Below are 26021 nucleotides of genomic sequence, written 5' to 3'. Positions count from 1 at the left end.
CTGGGCCTGGACATTGTTTCACTGCCTTTATCTTTTTTCTTTCTTCAGAAGGGTTGCTTGGTTGATTTGTAGGACAGGGCACTTATTTGGGCTGCTGGTGACAGTCTGTGGCTTAACTTGTGTTTTTTGTTGAACTGCCTATGTCCTGTCACTTTCTGTCACTTTCACCTTTGTGGAAAGTTCCAGACAGAACTTCCTGGAAAGAAGAAACATTCCAGATCTATCTATATGCTGTTGGCAGGGGCCATCAGCATTAGCACAGCTGCCAAAAGGCAGGTATTCACCTGCTCAGTGAGCCTCCTCTGTGCTCTGCTTCCTGTGGTTGCTTTACGGCTGCTGCAACGAAGGAACTGGCTCTCAGAAAGCCTTCGTGGCCGACATGGATGCTCTCAGGGCCAGCAGGGCTGCTGTGCTCCTCACGTCTGTCCCTCATTAGCAGTTATGGCTGCCCCTCAGCCATGTGTCGCCACTGGGTTTTTTAGTGTCCAGGTTTCTTGTCCCATGCTCTCCACCATCCTGTGATCTGTGATCTGCCTGCGCTGTCATTCCCACGGTGCTCTCCCCTCCAGCATGCCCTATGCCCCTTGTTTTGGGGGACAAGTCTCTGGTCTCCTATGCTTGCTGCTGCTGCTTCCTTATCTGACCGCCAGAGGGTGCCTGAGCAGCACACTGGCACTTACTGAGGCTGGTCAAGAAGGGTTCTGCGCCATGCCTCTTGCCTAGTGGTGTTGCAGATCTATCTTTCCCTGCCCTTCCATGCGCGCCCCCTCCATGTTTCCCTATGCTCCTTTCTTTGAGTGGACACTGAGCTGTCACAGTCATTGCATGTTTCCCGTGCTGGGGGTCAAGTAAGGCCTTTTGCTCTGAGACTCCTCTGCTGGCCTTGTTGACTGGGAGCATCTCTTTCCCCCTTGGTCCTCTCTGAGCCACTATGACAGCCATGTGGGTTTCCGGGGTGAAGTCAACAGCTGTCTCCTGTGTCCATCTTTTAACAGACAGCTCTTTAGTTATTCTCTATGATTGGGGTGAGGGATTCTCTTCCCTCTCTCCTTTAGCTGTGTTTCTTGCCCCAGGGCCGTTTTTAGTTCCTGGAATCTTTGTGTTTGTGTTCTGTACCCCTTGCTGTCCTGTCCCATGTTGGGAACACAGTGTAAGTGTTCTAGAGATGTAGGAGTGGGTCTGTGTGTGGTGTAGGAGTGGGTCTGTGTGGTATAAGAGTGGGGCTGTCTGTGATGCTGACTGGGTCTGTGTGTCGTGTGATTGGGTCTGTCTGTGGTGTAGGAGTGGGGCTGTCTGTGGTGCTTACTGGGTCTGTGGTGTGGCTGGATCTGTGTGTGGTGTAGGAGTGGGTCTGTGTGTGGTGTAGGAGTGGGTCTCTGGTGTAAGAGTGGGTCTGTCTGTGGTGTAGGAGTGGGGCTGTCTGTGGTGCTGACTGGGTCTGTGTGTGGTATGATTAGATCTGTGTGTGGTGTAGGAGTGGGTCTGTGTGGTGTGATTGGGTCTGTGTGTGGTGTAGGAGTGGGTCTGTGTGGTGTGATTGGGTCTGTGTGGTGTAGGAGTGGGTCTGTGTGGTGTGATTGGGTCTGTGTGGTGTAGGAGTAGGTCTGTGTGGTGTAGGAGTGGGTCTGTGTGTGGTGTAGGAGTGGGTCTGTGTGTGGTGTAGGAGTGGGTGTGTGGCATAGGAGTGGGTCTGTGTGGTGTGATTGGGTCTCTGTGGTGTAGGAGTGGGTCTGTGTGTGGTGTAGGAGTGGGTCTGTGTGGTGTGATTGGGTCTGTGTGGTGTAGGAGTGGGTCTGTGTGTGGTGTAGGAGTGGGTCTGTGGTGTGATTGGGTCTGTGTGTGGTGTAGGAGTGGGTCTGTGTGGTGTAGGAATGGGTCTGTGTGTGGTGTAGGAGTGGGTCTGTGTGTGGTGTAGGAGTGGGTCTGTGTGGTGTGATTGGGTCTGTGTGTGGTGTAGGAGTGGGTCTGTGTGGTGTGATTGGGTCTGTGTGGTGTAGGAGTGGGTCTGTGTGTGGTGTAGGAGTGGGTCTGTGTGGTGTGATTGGGTCTGTGTGTGGTGTAGGAGTGGGTCTGTGGTGTGATTGGGTCTGTGTGTGGTGTAGGAGTGGGTCTGTGTGGTGTAGGAATGGGTCTGTGTGTGGTGTAGGAGTGGGTCTGTGTGTGGTGTAGGAGTGGGTCTGTGTTGGTGTAGCAGTGGGTCTGTGTGTGGTGTAGGAGTGGGTCTGTGTGTGGTGTGATTGGGTCTTTGTGTGGTGTAGGAGTGGGTCTGTGTGTGGTGTAGGAGTGGGTCTGTGTTGGTGTAGCAGTGGGTCTGTGTGTGGTGTAGGAGTGGGTCTGTGTGTGGTGTAGGAGTGGGTCTGTGTGGTGTAGGAGTGGGTCTGTGCGGTGTGATTGGGTCTGTGTTGGTGTAGGAGTGGGTCTGTGTGTGGTGTAGGAGTGGGTCTGTGTGTGGTGTAGGAGTGGGTCTGTGTGGTGTAGGAGTGGGTCTGTGTGGTGTGATTGGGTCTCTGTGTGTGCTGACTGGAGGAGAGGTGGGCAGGAGCAACAGGGCTACCGCAGCTGCCTCTGCATACATCATTTCCTGGTGTGTACTGGCACTTAGTGAGGTGTCTGCCTTCTGCCTTCCAGTGTCCTGCTTAGAGCCCCACTCGCTCTGTTCCTGGTCTCCTTCAGCATCTGTGGGGCTTGCCTTCTTCCCCTTGTCAGCCTGGAAGCTTCCTGTCTTCTAGAAGTTGGTGGACATTGGCTTGTTGTAGCCTTGTCTGTATTTCTTGTTCTTGTAGGTTTACCAGTTAAATGTTTTTTTTCCTATAACTGTAGTTGAATTGTAAGAAGGTGAGATAACAAGAATGGATTGTGCATAGTTTCTTGAGGCTTTTGTGTGCCTCTGGGTGTGGGGCCTTGTCGGGGGCGTGCCAGACTCTCGGGATGACCACAGTTGACGTCTGCCCTGTCTGTGGGCTGCGGCTTCCCTCTGCTGAGTCTGTCCCCTGCCTTTGTTCTTTACATCTGGTGTCAGCTCTCTCGGGCCTCTGTGCGTCTCTGCCTCTCTGGGCTGTTTCCAGGATTTGCGCACTGGACCTGACCTCAGGCTTTATTTTATTGATTCGGAACTCAGACTTACAAGGAAGGACAGAGGCGGGTTAGGGAGAGGAGCATCTCCAGGGCTGCATCTGGGGTTCTCACTCATTCTGGGCCTCCATCTGGTGCTGGGAGCCCCATCTTCTTCTAGGGTCCCCATCTGGTTTGGGGGCTTCTGGGCTGAGGCATTTGGCCCGTTGGAAGCTGTATGGGGAGGTGGGGAAGGTCAGTCTAGTTTGAGCGCCTTGAGAAGGAGACATCTGTGACCAAGAGGTTTTGGGGAAATGGCAGAGCTGTGTCTCGGCCTCCTGGGCAGAGCTGGCCATCAGGGTGGCCTGTGGAGAGCCGCTCACTTCCCTTATGTGCTGTCTTGACCTGAGTGTGTGGGTGTGACAGGGCCGCACCTGTTAGTGGACAGCTTGGAAAGTACAGGCTTGAGTGGAAGGTGGGCTGCATGAAACCCTGAGGGGGAGGAACCCTGACCCTGAGAGTGGAAGAGGAGGAGCTGACAGCCAAGGCTGAGGGTTGGACTCTGGCTGTTGAGGGAGTACCTCTGTGTTGAGAGGCAACGGCCTTTGCTGCATGGGGTACAGGGGGTCTCTCTCAGAGCCACACCGTTGGCTTGGCACTGCCTGGGCCCTGCAGGCAGCATGAGTGTGAGGGTGGTTCGGGGAATGGACAGAAGGATGTACCTTTGGGGCAACGACAGAATCCTGCCCACGTTCCTGGTGCTGGTTTCCACAGGATAACCGGACACAGCTACATGTGGGGTTGGAAGAAGCCTGCAGGCACCAGCCAGCAGTGCTGAGTTCTTCACTGCACCTGCAGCGTGAGGATGGCACTGAAGACCTGGAGCCGGAGGAGCAGCATGAGGAGCCCCCTGAGGATGGCCACGGTGAGTGTCTGGCCAGCTCCCCTTGGCTCTCTGACCTATCAGCTGGAGTCAGTGCTGGCAGCTGTCCCTAGGCATGTGCGTCCTGTTGTGGCCAGGATGGAGCAAGAGCCCATGTGTCCTTGGGCCAGCCCTGTCTGTGGCAGTTCTGGGCTCATAGGAAATTGCTAGGTAGTGGGGGCCACTTAGCCTTGAGGGAGGACATGGGTCAGGTGGGCTGTTTTAGAAACCTGCTCTGCTCCTGGCAGGCCTAGTTGGCCCTGTGGTCACAGCTGGGCAGACTGACCGTGCCAGTGTTTCGGTTGAGCAGGATCTGGGTGGTCGAGGCAGTGTGATAGTACAGACCTCCCAGATGGGGACCCAGGAGTAGGGGCAGGTGTGGTGGCCGTGTGATGCTCTGGCTCAGCGTGACCCTGGGTGGGGAGAGCTGTGTCCATCCTGTGGTGGCAGTGAGGAGATGAGGTTGAGGGCCCCACCTGGAGAGTGGGAACCTGCTGCCTCCTGGGACGCTGTAGTGTGAGAAGCCATCTTGCTGAGTGCTTTTTGGGACTGCTTGGGGCGGGCTGAGAGGAGCCCACCTCACCTGGGAACAAGTGTCCTGCATGCATCACTGTGTGACTGGGGAGGTGGAGAGTTTGATGAGCCAGTTCACTGAACAACTCTGGGGGTGGGGACAGATGCTGTCTCCACAGGTGCTTTTAGGCCTCAAACGATAGGCGTGTGCTTATCTCCAAGGAGATGCATGAGGCTCGCTCTGGTGAGACTGATGGACATGCCATGTGGCACTTGACCTGATAGGGCAGCCTGAGTGGCCAGGTGGCTGCTATGTAGACCAGGCGTCTACAGTGACCCAGAATGAGCTGTGCCCTCCAGAGCACAAAGCTTCCCTGCCTCTGAATTTGCAGGGACTGTCCAGTTCGTGGAGTCCTGTTCTGTATGTGAGGTAGTTGCTGTCCTTCCTGTCTCCTTGCCCCCTGCAGGTCATGCTCCCTTCTGTCTCCAGACGACGCAGGACGTGGCCCTGCAGGTTGACCTGGAGGTGGCTGCCAGAGGCCTGGGTTTGGAAACGGAGAACAAGGTTGAGCTTACACTTGCTCAAGCTGATTTCAAGGAAGAAATTGAACTTTTAAAAATGGAGAACAGGAATTTACACGAGAAGCTGCAGCATGAAATCCGTCTGAAGGAGGACTTAGAGAAAGTAAGTCGTGAGTCGCAGTAAGCCACTGGGACCAGGGACAGCTCAGGATTGCACAGGACTCTGGCCCCAGCAGCAGAGTTCTTCTCACAGGGGCCCAGGAAGTGTACAGCCAGGGCAGGGAGGCACCTAGCTCCCTGTGGCACTCTTCCTTCCGGGTGCTCTGAGTTCTGCAGGCTCTTGCTGTGACAGCCTGTGAGTGTGACTGTGCTCTGTGGGCTGCAAGCACAGAGAAAGGTTTAAGACGTGAGTGTGCACAGCTTGTACTGGGCTGTCTTGTGCAGCAGGTGCCGTGGAAGATGATCAGGGCTGGGAAAATACGGTTCAAGTGGTCTGGTTTCTGACTCGTGTTTTGACTGAACTGTGTTCCCTGTGCTGTGTGACTGCACTCACCCTTTTTTTTTCCTGTGAAGGTCTTAGGTTTTTATCTCCATCAAACCAGAGTTTCACAGGGAGCGGTTACTGCCCACAGCTTGAATCACTGTGTTACGTCTTAAACAGAGGCTTTGGTGAGGACTTTGAGCAGGATCAGAGCTTTTGGAATGTGTGGGCAGTGTGAAGGCTGGCGGCTGGAACTCGCTGGCAGTCTGCCAATGAGAGCGGGCCAGACTGGGTATGAAAGCTCTGCTTTCTGCTGGTTTACTACGCAAAGGCTGCAGTGGCTGCAGCTGGGCCAGGCACAGCAACAGGCTCGAACTGTCGCGATCCTTTTTCCTGAGATCTGCTCACTCCATGAGTCTGGTTGTCCCAGCCTTCACAAACTTTTTTTTTTAAGACTTATTTATTTTTATTGCAAAGTCAGACATACAGAGGCGAGGAGAGACACAGAGGAATCTTCCGTCCAATGATTCACTCCCCAGGTGAGCACAATGGCCGGTGCTGTGCCCATCTGAAGCCAGGAGCCAGGAACTTCCTCTGGGTCTCCCACGCAGGTGCAGGTTCCCAAGGCTTTGGGCCGTCCTCGACTGCTTTCCCAGGCCACAAGCAGGGAGCTGGATGGGATCCCGGGGCTGCCAGGTTTAGAACCGGTGCCCATATGGGATCCCGGCACGTTCAAGGTGAGGATTTAACCACAAGGCTGTTATCCTAGGCCCAGAAAATGTTTTATGAGAAAACAATATATTATTTTAAAAGTTTTTGTACCAAAATTCATTCTCACTCTTGATGTTTCATATACATTTTGAAATATCTTCATGTGTGTCCTTGAGTATTGCTTTTAGTGGTCACTCTCGGGGTTAGAACGCGTATTCTGAGCGTCTCTCAGACAGTTCAGGTAAACCGCGAGGCCTTTGGTTGTGTGCGTGTGTGTTTGCTTCTCTTCACCATGCTGCTGCAGCTGTGGCCGCCCTGCTGTGGTCAGTGCTATCAGCATCCTGTGGAAGGACGTGAGGCTCGTGGTCTGGCCCTTGGCTGCTTCCTGGGCCTCAGGCTTGCTGTTGGGGCGGATTCCCTCCAGCTGAAGGAGTTCCTCACCGTTTCTCATGCACAAGCCTGCTTCTCAATCTCCTTTTTGTTCTTGAAGAACCTGTCTGAAGATGGCAGGAGATTTGGTTCAGGATTGAAAGTGTTTAAAGCCCCAGAGGTTGTTTTCATCATCTGTGTCGTCTCCAAGCAGTCTCTCTTGACCCTGTTTTCCCTTGTAGTGTGTCTTATTTCTGATTGTTTCGTATATCAGCTATTTCTCTTGAAGAGTGTTGGTGGTGGTTTGTTGTTTTGTAGGTCGTCAACTTGGGTGAACTGACGCCACATTCCATCTCCCCTGTCGTGACTGTGGTGGTGAATTAGTTGCTTTAGCCCTAACTGGCCTGCCATGTCAGTTCACCTCACCTGCGTAGATCAGAGGTCCGCTTGCACCTGGGGCAAGGTTTGTTCTTCCTTCTAGAGGCTCCCCACCACATCCCCCCTTCTACTTGTTCTGATCCATGCTAGGGTGATAGACTTCCTGTGTGTGACAGAGTTGAACTTGAGAGAAGGATGTGAGCCGCGCCACTTCATTGTTAGGCCAGTTTGTCCCCTATTTCAGGCTTTGCCTCCTTTGGCTTCTCTCCCGGGCCTCCAGTGGCTTCTTCAAGTTTATTCATCATCTGTGTCATTACTAGGTCATTTCTGCTCAGCCATTCCTGGGAGTGGATGGCCGGGCTGGACTTGAGGAGTGGGGCTGAGGCCTCTCCTACATGCCTGTTAATCACTATTAATGTTCGGTGGTTTGTAGACATATTTTCTTTTTTTTTTGAAGATACATATATTTAGTTTTTTATTGGAAAGGCAGATTTACACAGAGAAATTGACAGAGAGAGAGAAAGAGCTTCTGTCTGCTGGTTCTCTTCCCCAAGTGGCTACAACGGTTGGAGCTGAGCTGATCTGAAACCAGGAGCCAGGAGCCTCTTCTGGGTCTCCCATAGGGGTGCAGGGTCCCCAAGCTTTGAGCCATCCTCTACTGCTTTTCCATGCCATAAGCAGTGAGCAGGATGAGAAGTGGAGCAGCTGGGCACAAACAGCCACCCATACGGGATCCGAGTGGTTGCGAGGCGAGGTGCTCGGTGCTCGGCCGCTGGGCCAGACTCTCTAGCTTTCTTTGTAATAGTAAGGTACTTGCCAGCTTTTAGCATCCTTGTTTAGTTACCTTTTTATAAAATACCTTTAAAGTGACCAGTTTTCATTTATTCATCTTTTTGCTCAAGTTCCTGTGCATTTCATAGACTGGAGATGGAGACACATTACAATTGTGCTTTCCCCAGGGACGTCTGTTCTTGCTGCTGTGGGATGCGTTCCTTTCTATTGTAGGGCTTTTGGCAGAAGACCCAGAGTTCTCCTCGGTCAAGATCAGCACGCCTCCAACCCCACTTTATTGCTCCAGAGGAAAAAAGCAAATTGGTTCTAGGTGATGCGATGTGGAATTTAATGTATTTTAGCCATCTTAAGTTCCTTGCATTGCCGTTGATTTCATAATGCCCCTGTGTTGTGGACGTTTCCCTAACTTCTGAGCTGAATTGAGGTCCTTAGTTTATTTGAATGGTAGAGTTAGAGAAGAGGAAGATAGAGCCCACTGGATCACCCCCCAGATGGCCTGTCCGAAGCCAGGAGCTTCTTCCAGGTCTCCCAGACGGGTGATGGCCCAGTCACTTGGGCTGTCTTCCACTGTTCCTACAGGCCGTTAGCCAGGGAACGTGTTCAGAAAGTGGAGCAGCTGGGACGCGAACTGGCGCCCATATGCAGGCAGTGGCTTTGCTTAGTACACCATGGTGATGGCCCCCTTCAGTAATCTTTCCCATCTGTTTCTTTCCTCTTCAATGACCTTGTCATCTATAGGTAAAACATAATTTAGTTGTACACCACGAGGAAGAACTAAGTAAAGCTAAGGGGAAGATTGAACTAATGAAGGAAGAATTAAAAAAGAAAGAAACAGAATGGAAAATTACAAGTGAGCACATGGAAAGAGAAGCTGAAGCGAGATTAACACCGATGCTCCTTGAACTGAAGGAAAAGGCTGATTCTGAGAAACGCTTGCTGATGAAAACATTTGAGGTTCGAGAGGCAGAAATGAGGAGACTTCAGGATCTACAGGCAGCCCAGATTCTGGCCCTGGAGGGATCTGTGACGGAGCAGCAGGGCCGGCTGCAGCAGCTGGAGTGTGGGGTCCTGCCCGGGGAGGAGGCTGGACCATGCAGCCAGTGTAGCTGCGAGCCCGCTGTCGCCCAGGACCAGAGCCTTGTCCAGGATGGTGGGAGCGCCGTGATGTGCCGGCAAGAGGACCTCGCCCTTCAGTTGATGCTGGCCCAGAACCGGTGGGTGGCGTTGCTGCAGCAGCTGGGGTGCTGGGGCTGTCCTGGCTCCCGGCAGAGGCGGGCCTCTCAGGTGGAAAGATGTAGGAGACCTAGGTGGAGTGTGTGAGGTTGTGAGTTTCTGCCCTGAAGCCAGTATTGGACCACCTGCTTGCAGTCAAGGCCACCTTCGGCAGACGTAGGTGTGCGTGTCTCAGTTCACGTCTCCATTGCTGAAAGTTCTGCAGCAGAATCATCAGCCTCACTCCTCGTTTTTAAAACTCTTGTTCTGTGTGTGGAATCATCTCCTCACCTTCCTTCTGTTCTTCCTATTTGTGAGGAAGAAATCCTCTTCAGTTTTTTTTTTTAAACAAATTATTGTTAAAACAGACTCTCCCAACCCCCAGCAATAGACCCCTTATTTCCTGGAGCTGTAAACAGGTTTGTCCTTTGCCTGCCTCCGCCTGTGCTGGTGGCATCCCCTGCTGCACCTGCTCTGGGTTCTGCCCTTCCCAGTCCACAGGGAGGTGCAGCTAGTCCGTGCACATCTTGGTGCTCCCGCCCAGTTTGAATGTGAAGAGCTGTGGATTGCCTCTCTGCATGTGTGTGAGCTTACCCAGCACACTCCACGTACCCTCAGAGATGCAGTTCCTTGTCCTTCCTGGCTCTTCATGGGGTTTGGTCCTTCCACGGGAGTTGTCCATCTCCGCCGTGGTGTCTGATAACACCTGCAGCTCTCAGGCTGCTGGCTGCTCCCTGGGGTCACTTCCCTGCCTGGAGCTGACCTCACCTTTCCTTTTCTCTGGGCAGACAAGGGTTGTCCTCTTTGTGGTGAGAAGTTCAACCCGTGCTGCTGGGGTCCTCCTCAGTCAGTGACCCTGAGCTCCTACCTTCTTGTGGCACTTCATTCTCCCACTTAGAGCTGCCGGGGGATCTTGGACTGGGGCAGAGCGGAGAAGAATGACTAGAATCCAGAAAGGGGAGTCTAAGCCGGTTGGCAGTGCTGCTTGCTGGTTCTTCTTCTTCTTCTTTTTTTTTTGTAATTTATGTGTGTGTGTGTGTGTTTTAAATGTTTTTGTTGCTTTCTGGTTCTTTTAAAAAAGATTTATTTGTCTATTTGTGGGAGGGAGGGGGAAAGAGAGACATAGAGAGAATTTTCGGATCTTCCATTTGCTGGTTCACTCCCCAAATGACTGCAACAGCCAGAACTGGGATGGTCCAAAGCTGGAAGCTGGGAGCTTCTTCTGGGTCTTCCATGTGAGTGCAGGATTCCAAGGCTTTTGACCATCCTCCACTGCTTTCCAAAGCCATTACCAGGGAGCTGGATGCAAAGTGGAGCAGCTGAGACTCAGACTGCAGGGTCTCGGTGCAGGCCAGTGGGAGGTGGGTACGGGGTCTCAGTGAAGGCCAGTGTCCTTGGTTCCCAAGTGTCGTCTGTGTTCACTTTGGTTGTTGCCTCAGGCTGTTGGAGGAACGCAAGGAGATGATGGAGAAGTTCGCTGCCGAGCAGGATGCGTTGCTGTGTGAGGCCCAGGAGAAACACTCCCGTGAGCTCCAGGGCCTGCGGGACAGGTACCAGCAGCAGCTTCTGACTGTGCGGGCAGAGCTGGAGACCAGGCACCGGGCTGAGCTAGGCGAGCTGACGACCTCCTTGGAGAGCGAGCGGCGAGGGCTCCTAGAGGCACTTGGGGCTGAACTGCAGGCAAAACATGCTGCGGACATCAGTGCCTTGGAGACAAGACATCTGTCAAGCCTGGATTTGCTGGAGTCCCGTTACCTGTCTGAGGCGCAAGCCGTGCGGGCTGAGCACAGGAAGGCTCTGGAGCGGCTGCAGGTAGACCTGGAGGAACAGTTGCAGGACCAGGCAACTTTGACTCAGGAGTTGGAGAAGCTCCAGCTGAGGCATGACGAGGAGCTCCAGTCGGCCAAGGATAGCCTGAGGGACGAACTGAGTGCCGCCCATGCCCAGGACCTGAGAGCCCTGGCTGTGAGGCTGCAGGCAGCTCACCAGGTGAGGTGCCTCCCTCAGGACCTCTCCCTGTTGCTGTGTGTGCCACTAGTGTGTTGCAAATGCCCTTGTGTTAGTGTGCGTGTCTCAAACTGCTGCCGTCAGCCATGGCTTGATTGTGCTGTGAAGGACGCAAGCAGTGAGTGTGAAGGGCTTATTTCTTACATACTGTGACTGAGGCACTGGCCTCTGCCCACAGGCCTCCCCATCTGCTCAAGGCCCCCCCTAACTGGGTAAGCCATGGTTCTGGGGCCGTGGTAAGTGGGTCAGATTCTCCTGGGCACAGGGAGCCTCAGTCTCTCCATTAGTAATGTTTTCTGAGCAGGGATGGGTCTTGGGGCAGGTGCCAGTTTTGTGTAAGGGGCCTCTCGGGACAGTCTCTGTGCCCATCTGGAGAAGCTGCAGGCCCTGGGACTCTGATGTATTTGTCTTCCTTGACCCATTTCCCATGTTATCTTACCACAGTCTCTGGCATCTGATTTTTTCATGTGGCTTGGGCTCCTTTGTGTTGTCCAGGATGCAGCATTACAGGGTTTGGCCTTTGGGACAGGGCTGCGCCTTTGGGACAGGGCTGCCTGCTCCTGCGAGGAGGGGTGTGGCTGGGCTCGTGCCACTCCAGTAGCAGACCCTGGCTGAGGTGGGGATTGGAGCAGTGAACTGGCAGTTGGGAGGATCTCTTGTAGACATGTGTGCCTCACTTTGTCTTCTAAAGAAATAGAAGTGTGTGCACTGCCATTTACAGAAATGCTGTGTGGAGCTGTGCCCATGAGGGGTCCCTACTCTGCTGTATGGTTGGTGGTTGCTAGTTTATTCTTTATTTTCTTTCCTTTTTAAAAGATTTATTTATTGCAAAGTCAGATATGCAGAGATGAGGAGAGACCGAGAGGAAGAGTTTCAGTCCGATGGTTCACTCCCCAAGCGGCCACAGCTGGGGCTGAGCTGATCCGAAGCCAGGAGCCAGGAACTTCTTCCGGGTCTCCCATGTGGGTGCAGGGTCCCAAAGCTTTGGGCCGTCCTCAACTGCTTTCCCAGGCCACAAGCAGGGAGCTGGATGGGAAACATGGCAGCCAGGATTAGAACTGGTGCCCATATGCGATCCCGGTGCATTCAAGGTAAGGATTTTAGCTGCTAGGCCACCGTGCCGGGCCTCCCCCTTTTTTAAAAAAGATTTATTTATTTTTGTTGAAAAGTTAGATATACAGAGAGGAGAAGAGAAAGAGAGCTAGTTTATTCTTGTTCCCCATCAGCTTTGTTTGAGGTTGGAGACATAGTGACTGTGTGTGTTTTAAAGATGTATTTATTTAGAAAGAATTAAAGAGATGGAGAAACGGTGAGAGGGTAAGCTTCCACGCACTGGTTCACTCCCTAAGATGCTTGTCTTGGCTAGCGCTGGAGCAGGACAAAGCCAGGAGCTTCATCCACGTATGCCACATGGTGGCAGGCCTCTGGCCTTGGACCTTTGTCTGCTGTTATTCCGTAGTTGTTCTGATAGCTGTGAAGGCTTCACATTGTCTCCAAGGCCTCTTCTGTGGTCTGGATTCCATGCAGGCAGTCGTGTGGACCCTGATCGGGGCTGAGCAGGTGTGAGGTGAGGGTGCACACTGACCTGAGTGTTTTGACAGCTGAGAGGCCTCAGGCCACCGTCTTTGGGGTGTTTCCAGGCTCTTTCCCTGCCCAGCTGGTACACAGGCAAGCAGGGGCCCCGAGGAGTAGCAGCTGTTACCACATGGGGATTCAGACTTGTAGGTTTTCTTGGTTTACTTGATGTAAATAGAATGAAATTGCAGAAGCATGTTTAGAAAGGAGAAATTTGCGTCTCACATGGTGTAACTGTTAGTGGCAGAACTTGGTGAAAGAAGGAATGCTTACATCTTGCACACAGGGCGAGGCATGTGTGGACAGGCAGTGGTTGTGTGTGTGTGTGTGTGTGTGTGTGTGAGACATGTGGATGGGCAGTGGCGGGGTGTGTTTGTATGTGTGAGACATGTGGACGGGCAGTGGTGAGGTGTGTTTGTATGTATGTGAGACATGTGGACAGGCAGTGGTGAGGTGTGTTTGTATGTGTGTGAGACGTGTGATGTGTGCAAGGGCATGGTGAGGTGTGTGTGTGTGTGTGAGACATGTGGACGGGCAGTGGCGAGGTGTGTGTGTGTGATGTGTGCACGGGCAGTGGTGAGGTGTGTATTGTGTGTGTGATGTGTGCACGGGCAGTGGTGAGGTGTGTGTGTGTGTGTGAGACATGTGGACGGGCAGTGGCGAGGTGTGTGTGTGTGTGTGAGACGTGTGGACAGGCAGTGGTGAGGTGTGTGTGTGTGTGAGACGTGTGGACGGGCAGTGGTGAGGTGTGTGTGTGTGTGTGAGACGTGGATGGCAGTGGTGAGGTGCGTATTGTGTGTGTGAGACGTGGATGGGCAGTGGTGAGGTGTGTATTGTGTGTGTGAGACATGTGGACGGACAGTGGTGAGGTGTGTTTGTATGTGTGAGACGTGTGGACAGGCAGTGGTGAGGTGTGTATTGTGTGTGTGAGACGTGTGGACGGGCAGTGGTGAGGTGTGTGTGTGTGTGTGAGACGTGGATGGCAGTGGTGAGGTGTGTATTGTGTGTGTGAGACGTGGATGGGCAGTGGTGAGGTGTGTATTGTGTGTGTGAGACATGTGGACGGGCAGTGGTGAGGTGTGTGTGTGTGAGACATGTGGATGGCAGTGGTGAGGTGTGTATTGTGTGTGTGAGACATGTGGACGGGCAGTGGTGAGGTGTGTGTGTGTGAGACATGTGGATGGCAGTGGTGAGGTGTGTATTGTGTGTGTGAGACATGTGGATGGCAGTGGTGAGGTGTGTGTGTGTGAGACATGTGGACAGGCAGTGGTGAGGTGTGTATTGTGTGTGTGAGACATGTGGATGGCAGTGGTGAGGTGTGTGTGTGTGAGACATGTGGACAGGCAGTGGTGAGGTGTGTATTGTGTGTGTGATGTGTGCACAGGCAGTGGTGAGGTGTGTATTGTGTGTGTGAGACGTGTGGATGGGCAGTGGTGAGGTGTGTACTGTGAGTGTGAGACGTGTGGACGGGCAGTGGTGAGGTGTGTACTGTGAGTGTGAGACATGTGGATGGGCAGTGGTGAGGTGTGTATTGTGTGTGTGATGTGTGCACGGGCAGTGGTGAGGTGTGTATTGTGTGTGTGAGACATGTGGACAGGCAGTGGTGAGGTGCGTATTGTGTGTGTGAGACGTGTGGATGGGCAGTGGTGAGGTGTGTGTGTGTGTGTGAGACGTGTGGACGGGCAGTGGCGAGGTGTGTATGTATGTGAGACGTGTGGACAGGCAGTGGTGAGGTGCGTATTGTGTGTGTGATGTGTGCACGGGCAGTGGTGAGGTGTGTACTGTGAGTGTGAAGCGTGTGGACGTGCCGTGGCGAGGTGTGTGCACTGCATGAGTGGAGATGGTCACCTGCAGATGTTCTTTTGGCAGGAGGAACTGGCTACAGCCCTGCGTGATCAGAGGCGCCTGCTACAAGAGGAGTGGGTTGCAGCTCAGGACAGAATGGGCGCTGAGGTCCTGAGCCTGGATTGCCAGCACCAAGCTACTGTGCAGGAACCAGGAGCCAGGCCTGTGGCCAAGACACAGCCGCAGGAGCGAGCCGAGCAGGCTGAGTCCCAGGTGGTGCAGGCCCCGCGGGAGCAGGTTGTGAAGGTGAGCACTCGAGGCAGTGTGGTTCCCACAGTGGGGTCTGCTCTGTGGGTGCGAGGGTATGGTGGTGATGCTGGCCCAGTGAGACAAGCCAGAAGCAGGCTTCTATGACAGGAGCCACTGGCCTCCCTCGTGTGGAAGGTGGGCAGAGCCCCAGCCTTGCTTTTGGGAGATGTGTGCAGTAGATGGACCCTCAGAGCCCATCTGAACTGAGGGCAGCAAGCTGTGTCGTCCCTGTTCCTGTCCCTCCCTGCGTGACAACTACTCTCAGTGCCTGGAACATCTTGGGAGTATTTTTTTTTTATTATTATTATAAAGAATCATGGGCCCAGTGCGTTAGTCTAGTGGCTAAAGTCAATGCCATATGGGCATTGGTTCTAATCCTGGCAGCCCTGCTTCCCATCCAGCTCCCTGCTGGATGGCCTGGGAAAGCAGTCGAGAATAGCCCAAAACCTTGGGACCCTGCACCTGTGTGGGAGGCCCGGAAGAGGCTTCTGGCTCCTGTCTTCAGATCGGCTCAGCTCCGGCCATTGGGACTTCTTGGGGAGTGAATGAACAGATGGAAAATCTTCCTCTGTGTTTCTCCTCTTCTTTGTATGTCTGACTTTCCAATAAAAATATTCTTTTTTCAAAAGAAGTATTCATTTATTTATTAATTTTAAATATTTATTTATTTATTTGAGATTTGGAGCTACAGAGGGAGATGTTTCCTAATCTGATTCAATTCCCCGCATAGCTGCAATGGCCAGGGCTGGGCCTCTCAATTGGGTGATGGGCTCAAACACTGGGCCATTTTCTGCTACCTTTCCAGGCCATTAGGGAGCAGGTTCAGAGGGGAGCAAGTAGGACTAGAACTGGTGCCTATATGGGATGCCATTGCCTTAGGTGGAGGATGAGCTGGCTACACCACAGAGCTGGCCTCTCTCTTGTTAACGGCAACCCATTCTACCCAAAAGTTATATTGTTTATCTTCCGTCTGACTTGGGTTCCTGGCTTCCTGGCTGTGGTTCACATTCGGAAGCATATAGGGCCTGCTTGGCACCAGCTTACTCCTGGAAAAGATGCTGACTTGCCCCACCCACTGCCCTACTGGGCGTGTCCTGGGATGCGGGGTTAGTGTCCTGAAATAGCAGGGACAGGCAGTCCTGGGCCACAAATAGCCCGCACCTGTTGGGATCCAGTGTCGCGCATGCATGCGGAGAGGCCACCGGACACCTTCCAGGTCACTGCCCTTTGGAGTTTGGTTGTGGGAAAAGTTCTCTGAAACCGTAAGGTTGATTTTTTTTTTGATAGAAATGTTTATTCTATAAAGAATTCTTGGTGCTGTGGACGCTAAGTGAGGGTGTGGAGTGGCTGGTTTGTGTTGATTGCACAGGGAAACTTCATTTCACATTAAATAAGAAGACAGACTTGCTCATGGTTAATTTTTAAGACAGTTGAGCCTGCGGTTGGTTTGGATGGTCACCATTCTTCTGTTGCTCTCTTTCCTGTCCTGTCACTCTCTGCAGGTGGACCTGTTTCTTTTTCTGAATGATTGAAATAAATATGCCATTTCTATGTCATTCGGTGGCATTTTCTTTTAACAAAAATATTTATTTTATTTTTGTTGGAAAGTCCAATACACAGGGAGGAGGAAAGACAGAACCAAATCCTCCGTCCGCTGATTCACGACAGCTGGAACGGAGCCGATCCGAAGCCAGGAGCCTCTTCCGGGTCTCCCACGAGGGTGCAGGGTCCCAAGGCTTTGGGCCGTCCTCAACTGCTCTCCTAGGCCACAAGCAGGGAGCTGGATGGAAATGCGGCCGCCAGGATTAGAACCAATGCCCATATGGGATCCCGGCCTGTGCAAGGCAAGGAGTTTAGCCACTAGGCCATCATACCGGGGCCCCTATATTATTTTTATTTTAAAGGCGGTTACAGAGAGCAAGAAAGATAGAGGTTCTCTACCCGCTGGTTTACTCCCCAGATGGCCTCAGGGACTGAAGCCACGGTCAGGAGCTTCCTCCATGTCTCCTCTGTGGGTGCAGGGACCCAGAAACTTGAGCCATCTTCTGAAGCTGCCTTCCCAAGCCATACGAAGGGAGCTGAATTGGAAGTGGAATTGTTGGGATATGAACCAGCTCCCATATGGGGTGCTAGCACTGCAGGTGGAGGGTTAGTCTTCCGTGCCACAGTGCCAGCCCCAGGATTAACACTAACTGCATCTTAGTAATTCATAAAACTATTTGCTACAATATCTTTATTTCCTGCTCTCTCCTTTGTGCTGTAATTGCCCTTCAGAATGCGTCATTAAATAGGCAGGCACCACTTCATGACGAGAATCCCTTGTGGAATATAGTGTTGGGCAGTTTTGGTGTATGGTGATACACCTTAGTGCCGGTCCATGCCCTATGTGGCTTCTTACTGACCGGCAGACAAGCAGCCTAAGGTGCATCCTGGCAGGCTGTCCCAGCACAGTCTGCTAAGAAGTAGAGGGTGCACTTCAGACAGCCCTCAGCAGCAGGGACCATGACTCAGTGCACTGTCAAAGAGTGTCCTGGGTGCAGTGGCTGCACTTCTTACACACCTGGCAGTGCACCGCAGCAGAGTCACCCAGAGGTAGGCCCTTTTCAGCCTACGGCCAGCCCTGGGAGGCCAGCATGGTGTCCCTGGTCCTTCGTCCACTGAAGCAGCATCGCCATGTGGTGTCCAACTAGTTCATCATCATTTCTCTATGCAGCTGTCTTTTAAGTGTGTAGGAGACCAAATGTTATGAAAGCATTTATTTTGTCTGTTATTTTACATGCACAGTGGACTCACGCCGCCACATGGCATCCATTTCATTTTTATAGGAAACGGCTGCTTGTCCTCATTTTGCTTTGTTTCTTGTAGGGTCTGACTTTCACCTTTGTTTTGAGACCTAGTTCCTGCGTGTGGGGTTCTCGCTTTGGTCTTTCTCTTGGCACTTGGAGTGGCTGCTTCTCTCCATCTCAGCTGCTGGTTTGTGGGGGAGCATCAGTCTTGTCCAGTAACCCACTTGGTGGCTCTCAAGATTTAAAGTTTAATTATGATTCACGTAGATGTAGATTTCACAGTTTATCCTGTTTGGATTTCTTGAAATTCTTGAATGTGCAGATTGATGTTTTTCATCAAATTCAGGAAGTTTCTCGCTGTTCAATTCAGGTTTTTTTGCTGTCTGCTGACCTGCTGGGATTCCCGTATGTGTGTGTTGCTTTGCGTGGGAGTGGTCTACAAGACTTTGAGGCGTGGCCTGTTTTTCCTGTTTCTGTTGCCCAGACTCCCATCTCGGGTTTGGGTCTTGGCTCTGACTTAGACCTGTTGGTGGTTTGTGGGTGTCGCGGAGCAGCCAGTCCAGCTGCTGCTGTGATGCCAGTGCCATAGTGCCAGCCCTGCTCCCTGCTAGTGCTCTGGGAGAGCAACAGGCAGTGGCCACTCACGTGGGAAACCAGATTGGAATTCCAGGCTTCGGCTGGGCCCAGCTGCAGTCCTAGTAGCTGTCGGTCGTAACTGAACCAACAAATGGCGGTTTTTCTTTTCTCGCCCCCTTCCTTCTCTCTGTTGCTCTGCCTTTCGGTTCAGTAGGCAGATCTTGGGAACATTGTGCCGTCGGGTCCTTCTGCTGAGTCTTTCATGTCAGTGACATGATGATTTCTGTGTGTGTGCAGGACTGTGTTAGGGTGCCTTTGGCCTTCGGTGCTGTGGTGGGAAGTGTGTGGTTCTTGTGGGGCCTTCACTTCTTGTCTGAGGGAAGCACTAAGCACACTCAGCCCTGCACCTGCCTTGGCCTTCCGGAGTCCCAGAACATGTTGGATCTTTTCAGAGTTCCCAGGAACATGGTACATTGTCACTTTATCTGTTACGTCTGTTGCTGGAGACCAGCTCCAGCTGAGTTCGGAACTCGGGAAGGGTGCGTGGAGTCGGTGGCAAAGAAAGACACGGACACTGTCACTTGGTGCCCTCCCGCCACAACACAAGAGCCTGTCCTTTTTTATTTACTCAGACACCTCACAAGCTTCTACACAGCAACTAATTGTTCTAGTTTTACTTCAAGACTAAGGGGGCATGCACAGACATTTGATCATTCTGTCTGTGTTTCAGGGCTAAGCAGGTGCCCTTACAGAGAAGTCTGCAACATAATATATTCATATTCTTCAAAGCAAGCCTTTATTCATTCTTCAGTAGTAGCCATGGGGCGACAGCCAGGACTCCAAGGCCAAGGAACATGTAATTACCTGCTAATCAGTAATACATTCCTACCACATTTCTATTTCTACAGTTTTCCCATCATTAAATGGGAAAAATAGGTTACAAAGGAAAAAAACGTAAAAATCCAAGACAAAAGTTTCAAATGTTAAATCCCTCTACAACTATAGGCTCTACAACCCCATAAACAATGAAACAATAATTAAAAGCTTATTTCTTTAATAAAAGCATCCTTAATCCCGCTAGCTAAAAATTATAAAAGTGGCTAAAACAGTTATATTTTCTGTGCTTCAAAGAAATTGCAAAGACAGGCTAGCCTTTGAGATAACAATAACTATATTTATTGCCATAGACGTTTCAGCTCTTACTCCCCTCATTTGCATTAATATTTAGAATATTATCAAGCCCTTTCCCAGAAGGTGTGCTACATGTCTGGGCCAGATTCTGAGGCAATGGTTAATCACCCAATAAGGTGTCCAGAAATGGGATGGGCTTAATTGTGCTCCTGTGTGTAAATTGTCAGTGGCCCGTTCACCAAGACATGATCAGCAGCATTAACTCTCAAGCAAAAACCATCTCACGGGCAAACAACCATGCCTCAGTAGATTACAGAATTCTTAGTGGGGTGCTCGAGTGTCCATGCAGACGGGGTGAAACCGTGTCAAGCTGGTCAGAGAGACATCTGCTGGGCTCTGCCAAACAGCTGGAAGCTCCCCCAGACCCTGCCAAACAGCTGGAAGCTCCCCTGAGCCCTGCCAAACAGCTGGAAGCTCCCCCGGGCCCCGCCAAACAGCTGGAAGCTCCCCCGGGCCCTGCCAAACAGCTGGAAGCTCCCCGGGCCCTGCCAAACAGCGGAACTGTTCTCTTCACACCTTCGTGTCATCCACACCTACTGCATGGACCCTAGCAGTCTGTGGTTGCCCCCGTTGGAGCTATCTGACATCACAGCTTTGGCAGCTGTGCTGCTGAACAGTGGCCCCTGATTGTGTTGACATGGCCTGGGGTGGACTTGGTGCTCCGTGAGCTGTGATTCATGTTCTTGTGCATGGCTTTGCAGTGGGCTGCGTCCAGAACAGGCAGGTGGGCAACAGTTAGGGACTTGGTGCTTTGGGGGTGTTCTGTGTCCACTCTGCCCTTGTTTCCCTTCAGGGGAAACACAGTGACTGTTACTTTTTCAAGACTAACCTAGAGGAGTGGGCTAGGTCATTCCTCCTCTCATTGTCTTAGTGAAGGCTGGGCCTGTAAGGCTCTCATGGTGTCCATAGCTGTGAAAAGCGGGTTCATACGTTTTTACCATCATCGTGGTGCTATTTTGTTTTATTTTATTTATTTATTTTTTTAAGATTCATTTATTTTTATTACAAAGTCAGATATACAGAGAGGAGAGACAGAGAGGAAGATTTTCCGTCTGATGATTCACTCCCCAAGTGAGCGCAACGGCTGGTGCTGCGCCGATCTGAAGCCAGGAACCAGGAACCTCTTCCGGGTCTCCCACGCGTGTGCAGGGTCCCAAAGCTTTGAGCCGTCCTCCACTGCTTTCCCAGGCCACAAGCAGGGAGCTGGATGGGATGTGGGGCTGCCGGGATTAGAACTTGTGCCCATACGGGATCCCAGTGCTTTCAAGGTGAGGACTTTAGGCGCTAGGCAATGGCACTGGGCCCAGAAACTTTTTTTTGAAGCTTTATTTATTTTTATTGAGAAGTCAGATATACAAAGAGGAGGAGAGACAGAGAGGGAGAGCTTCAGTCCGATGGTTCACTCCCCAAGTGGCCACAGTTGGAACTGAGCCAATCAGAAGCCAAGAGTCTCTTCCAGGTCTCCCACAGGGTGCAGGGTCCCAAGGCTTTGGGCCGTCCTCTCCTGCTTTCCCAGGCCACAGGCAGGGAGCTGGATGGGAAGTGGAGCTGCCGGGATTAGAACCGGAGTCCATACGGGATCCCAGTGCTTTCAAGGCGAGGACTTTAGCCTCTAGGCCACGCCGTCGGGCCCAATTGTTCCTATATTTCAAAGCTGAAGCATTCTGGATTCTTGAGTGTCATGGATTCTCAGGACCCTGACCCCACAGTGATGGTGAACTCCTTTATAAACACGTCTTTGCTGGGGGGCGGGTTGTGCAGCAGAGGAAGCCTGGGGTGCCGCAGGCGTTGGAGGTGTTTCTCTGTCACTCTCTTTCAAGCAAATCAGTAAGTGTTCAAAAGAAAAAAAATGTTTGTGGGGCTGGTGTTGTGACACTGCAGGTTAGGTTGTTGCCTGAGCAATTTTGGGGGAGAAGGCAAACTTGCTCTTTCGTGAGGTGGACAGAGCCTTGCTCTTGGTGAGTTGAGGCTCAGTGAGTGAATGCACGCTGAATGTTTGTGCAGTGCCTGTGGTTTCCCAGCTTAATGACTTGTTGTTGTTGTTTTGGGCAGGAAGGATTTGAAGGTGAGAGGAACGCTGTTCCACATCAACCAGAGGAGGTGGGGAACTGCGACAGGGAGCAGGGCCAGCTATGCCCACAGGAGACCGCAGCATCTCTGTCGCTGCAGCTTCAGGAGAAAACCCACCAGGCCCAGCAGGTGAGTGCGAGGGTCCTTTCCTGGGTTCAGTGGCACCGGGAAGGCTGGCACGGCAGGTGTCATCATCCCACACCCCGTCTCAGCCTTGCTTCCTGTGTGAGGTCCCTCTTGCTGGGACCCTCTGGGACCCCGTACAGGTGGAGCTGTTTGCTCTTGTCCTGCCCGCTAGGTGGCAGCACACGTCAGCAGCACTCTGCCTGCCTGCCACAGCAGTCCCGTGTGTGCTTTGGGCGTGGGTTGCCGGTCCTCTGGGAGGATGCTCGGTGGTTACTGATGCTTGTTTGCAAGCGTCTGTTAGAGCTCTGCTTCCCATTGTTGGGAGAGCAGTGCCTTCTGGGTGGCTGCTCTGTTTTACCTCGACACATGCTGTTCTTTTTTTTTTTTTATTAAATATACATTTTATTGTTATTGCTATCATTTTATGATACAGCTCCATATCCCCTTATCCCCTCCCCAATTCCCTCCCCCCACCTAGTTCCGCTATATCGTTACTAAAGTATAGTTCTTCATACACAGTCTTATGTCCATCATTGCAGGCATGGACAATGGCAGAGAGTCCAGAATCCTATTGTCAAGATAGAGTAAACAGTTTCATTGTAAGTCCATTTTTGTCTGGAAACAGAAATGCATATTACACTACATCCTCACATCTGGATGTTAGTCTCCATTTCACCGCTACTGTACATCCCCTTAAATGAAAAGTCATGATACAAAATCAACAATACGAAGAAAAATAGAAATTTACGATGCCTGAAGTTAAATGACATGTTACTAGATATGACAGTCTCCATTACACAGCTACTATACATCCTGTTAAATGAAGAGCCACAAAACAAAATTAACATCAGGGAGAAAAAAGAAATTAACAACACCAAAAAGTTAAATAACATGCTACTAAATGACTAACATGTAGCTGAAGAAATGAAAATCAAGAACCTTCTTGAAGAAAATGATGCCACTGCATGATCTATGAGTCATTGAATGATTTAATCAGAAGAAAGTGTTTTGAAGAGATGAAACCAGCAGAAAACAACAAAACCCATGCGATATAGTTTCTTTTTTTTTTTTTTGGAATGATCACAGATGTCTTTATAAAGTGTTTTCATGACTTTATTCTAAATATACAGAATAAAAAATGGTGTCATGTCATTTGTGAGACACCAACCAGATTTTCCTTATACTGTCTCAAAATTTAAAGATCGCTTTCCCCAGAGGGTGTGCAATGAATCATAAAATGGCCCTTTTTGGAGAGTGGGAGAGGAAGGGTTGGGCAGGATGGCATATTAAATTGTATCATGATAGACATGCAAGGCTGTTTTCCAATCTAGACAATTTATATATATTTTATTTTATTTTATTTTATTTATTTATTTTTTTAAATGAAAGGTTTTTTTGGTTTTTTTTTAATTTTATTTTTATTACAAAGTCAGATATACTAAGAGGAGGAGAGACAGAGTGGAAGTGGAGCTGCCGGGATTAGAACCAGCGGCCATATGGGATCAAGGCGAGGACCTTAGCCACTAGGCCACGCTGCCAAGCCCAATTTATATATATTTTAATGACTTAGAAAAACGAAGCAATCATTTGTGACAAGCCTAAAAAGCTTGACATATTTAACATCTTTAGGAACTTTTTTGTGTATGGCGGGAATTCTCTAATTGTCCCCCATGGGCCTTTGGAAAGTAAGGAACAGAAGGCCAGTTACTGTTAAGTTTGAGGGTGACATCACATTTCACCCTGATAAAATACAACGTGGGCTGAATGGAGAGTGGATACCTTACCTTAACAAACCAACAACAAGCATGTCAGTGCAACATATGGGCTAAACTGCTTTCAGGAATTAAGATTTTAAAACTGATACAGGTTGGAAAAGGGAATTTTCCTTCCTGGTTTGGATTCTTCTCACTTTAAGACAGAACCCACCCATTCTACTTTCGGCAGGTAATAACTTTTTCTCTGCTTATTTAGTTTTCTCCTCTGAGTTCAAGCGTTGCTGAATTCGTTTGGCATAACTTTGTGCCATGGAATTAATGATAGGATGAAATAACACACCATCACAATGACCAACTTCTCAAACAGCCAGGACAACCAGTTTTCTCCCTGCGGTGTCCCCTCGTTGCTTCTATGGTGAAGCTTCTGCCGCTGGGCCTCCCGCTGCTCCTGGAACGGCTTCTGCAGAGACGGACCTGTGCCAGGGACAGCACCAATGAAAGCCACCATCTGTTCCACTATGTGCTTGCTGAATGTTACGATAACAAAAATTTTCTGGATATGCATTTTAATTATTGCTTTTCCAATAGGCGTTGCACCAAAGAAGGTCCAAAAAGGTACAAGAGAATGTCCACATGTTATTCCAGCCAGGTCAAATAAAGGGTTTGGAATTGAAGCACATGCCAAAATTCCAAAAAGTCCAACCTTCTGCACCAGGTTTTGAACTGCCAGTTTTGCTCGAGAGGCAAAGTCTTGTGCAGTCTCTGCATATTCCAGCATCTCTTCAAACTCCTGATTGTCTTCATCATCTGGTTCAGCACCTGAGAGGCGAGCTGCCCTTGCCATGAAATATGGCGGCAACTCTCTGATTGCTGTGCCGATTCCCCACATGCAGGCCTCAGTCCTAACTTTTGAGATGATACTCCACAAAGAAATTGTTCCTTCAATATTCTCTTTATCTGTACAAATAATCTGGTCAGGATAGGGTGGCTCAGGGAAATCAACATAATACGTAGCTATAAGCACAGCAAGCAGCAGTAAAAAAGACACCACAATGCTTTGACAATGCCATAATTTTGAGGTCCACTCCTTCAATATTATAAGGACTTCCAGAGAAAAATACTGCAAGGCAGTAAGTGGCTGTCTCCAAAGGACAATATTTTGCCTTTCTTCCCGATCCCTCCTCTTCTTTTCATTCATTGAAGAAAGATCTGTGAAATTTCCATTTTGCTGTTCCTTGCTCATTGCCACACGTCTCTGGTCACAATTTTTTCCATTCTCTGCCATTTCATATATCAGTCTTAAGGAGCCGCTCCGACCCCGGTTGCTCCGGTGATATAGTTTCTGCTGATCTTTGTTGAAGTGTCTCCTCCAGACAATAAACAGATGGGTTTTGTTTTTTAACCCAGTCTACTAATCTATGGCGTTTGATTGAGCTTAAGCCATTTACATTCAGAGTTTAATATACTTTGGTCCTGTCATTTTAGGAATGGGTTGTTCATTGGTTTAGTCTTCTGTTGTCATTTTACTGGGATGTTCTTCCCGTTTGGTTTTGGTAGGTGCTATTCCTCTTCTCTATGAAGAGAACATCTTGAAGTATCATTTGTAGGGCAGGTTTGGAAGAGGCAAATTCTTTTAGCTTTTCTTTACTGTGGAAGAATTTTATTTCATTTTGAAAAACAAAAGAAAGCTTTGCTGGATATGTTATCCTAGGCCGATAATTTTTTTCTTTTAGAATCTGGAATATGTCGCTCCATTCTCTTCTGGCCTGTAGAGTTTCCTGGGAGAGATCTCCTGTGAGCTTAATTGGCATTCCTTTCTATGTCAATTGATTTTTTTCACATGCACATTTAAGGATCTTTTCCTTATGTTCAATTGAAGAGAGCTTGATTATCATATGTTGTGGTGAAGATCGCTTTTGCTCAAGCCTGTTGGGAGTTCTGTGCCCCTCCTGGATGTTGTTTCCCAATTCTTTCTCCAGATTAGGGAAATTTTCTTTTATTATTTCATTAAGTACATTTGCAAACTCAGCTTCTCTTTCTGCACCTTCTGGGACTCCCATAACTCTTATATTTGGCCTCTTAATAGTGTCTTTCAATTCTTGAATACTGTTTTTGGCCTGATCCAGCTTCCAGCTTATTGTTTGCTTCCCCCTGGTGACAGGAAATATTTTCCAATTCTGAGATTCTTCCTTCTGTTTGCTTCATTCTATTTTGGAGACTCTCCACTGTACTTTTAATTTGCTCTACTGTGTTCTTAATTTCTGATATACCAGCCTTGATTTGCTTTGTTGCTTCCTTAAATTCTTTGAACTCTTGCATGAGCTTCTCATTTTTGATCAGAAGCTTTAAAATGAGTCTTATGGATTCTGTGTCCCCCATTTTCTCGATGTCTTCCTCAGTGAACTCTGAGGTTGGCATAGGGTTTTGCTCCTTTGCAGAGGAGTCTTCAGTAATATTCATTGTGCTTTTGTCTCTTCTTTTGCTCTTGATCATTGTATTTCTGGTTAGCAGAGTCTTCTCCTTGGGGCAGGTTTCTAAGCTGTGTCACCTACAGGTCTACAATGCAATTTTACTTATATTATATTCTTATGTTAGATTTCCACCATGGTCTCCACAGCCCAGCTCTTGGCTCACCAATCTCCACCTCCTGTGATACTGTGCTGAGGCTGCACTGTTGTCTCTGCAACCTTTCTCCCACTTCTGGTTGGAGCAGGTTCCAGGATTAGAGACTCCAGGTGTCCTCTGTAATTAGGTTGTTGGTGGCACTGATCTTGTCGGAACCTGTTGGACGTTAGGTCTGGGTGCCACACGGACCTATTTTGGCCGGCACGATGCCACAATCGGTATTATTTTCCTGTGGGACAGTGCAATCCACTGACGTCAGCAAATTCTCGCGAGCTCAACTGCACATTTCACTGTTGTCCCCTGCA

The 26021-nt window shown here is 50.2% G+C and overlaps 2 protein-coding genes across 2 annotated transcripts in view; one reads left to right on the top strand and one right to left on the bottom strand.

Moving 5' to 3' along the window:
- PCNT (pericentrin) overlaps window positions 1-26021 on the top strand; it is a 96602-nt gene that overhangs the window by 10694 nt on the left and 59887 nt on the right. Inside the window, exons 9-14 of the mRNA XM_058661523.1 lie at window positions 3826-3976; window positions 4954-5171; window positions 8478-8953; window positions 10391-10940; window positions 14403-14624; window positions 21233-21379. Of these exons, the coding sequence (XP_058517506.1) occupies window positions 3826-3976; window positions 4954-5171; window positions 8478-8953; window positions 10391-10940; window positions 14403-14624; window positions 21233-21379 (1764 nt within the window). The remainder of the gene's footprint in view (window positions 1-3825; window positions 3977-4953; window positions 5172-8477; window positions 8954-10390; window positions 10941-14402; window positions 14625-21232; window positions 21380-26021) is intronic.
- On the bottom strand, window positions 22926-24416 carry LOC131479884 (vacuole membrane protein 1-like). Its single transcript, XM_058661524.1, is given in 2 exon segments — window positions 22926-23416; window positions 23419-24416. Coding segments are annotated over 2 exon segments (1035 nt in total). The 5' UTR covers window positions 24377-24416; the 3' UTR covers window positions 22926-23339.

The sequence above is a fragment of the Ochotona princeps genome, chromosome 3 (genome assembly GCF_030435755.1).
Source record: "Ochotona princeps isolate mOchPri1 chromosome 3, mOchPri1.hap1, whole genome shotgun sequence".
NCBI lineage: Eukaryota > Metazoa > Chordata > Mammalia > Lagomorpha > Ochotonidae > Ochotona > Ochotona princeps.
The sequence above is the reverse complement of the archived record's forward strand: the minus strand, read 5'-3'. Positions and strand labels throughout refer to the sequence as shown.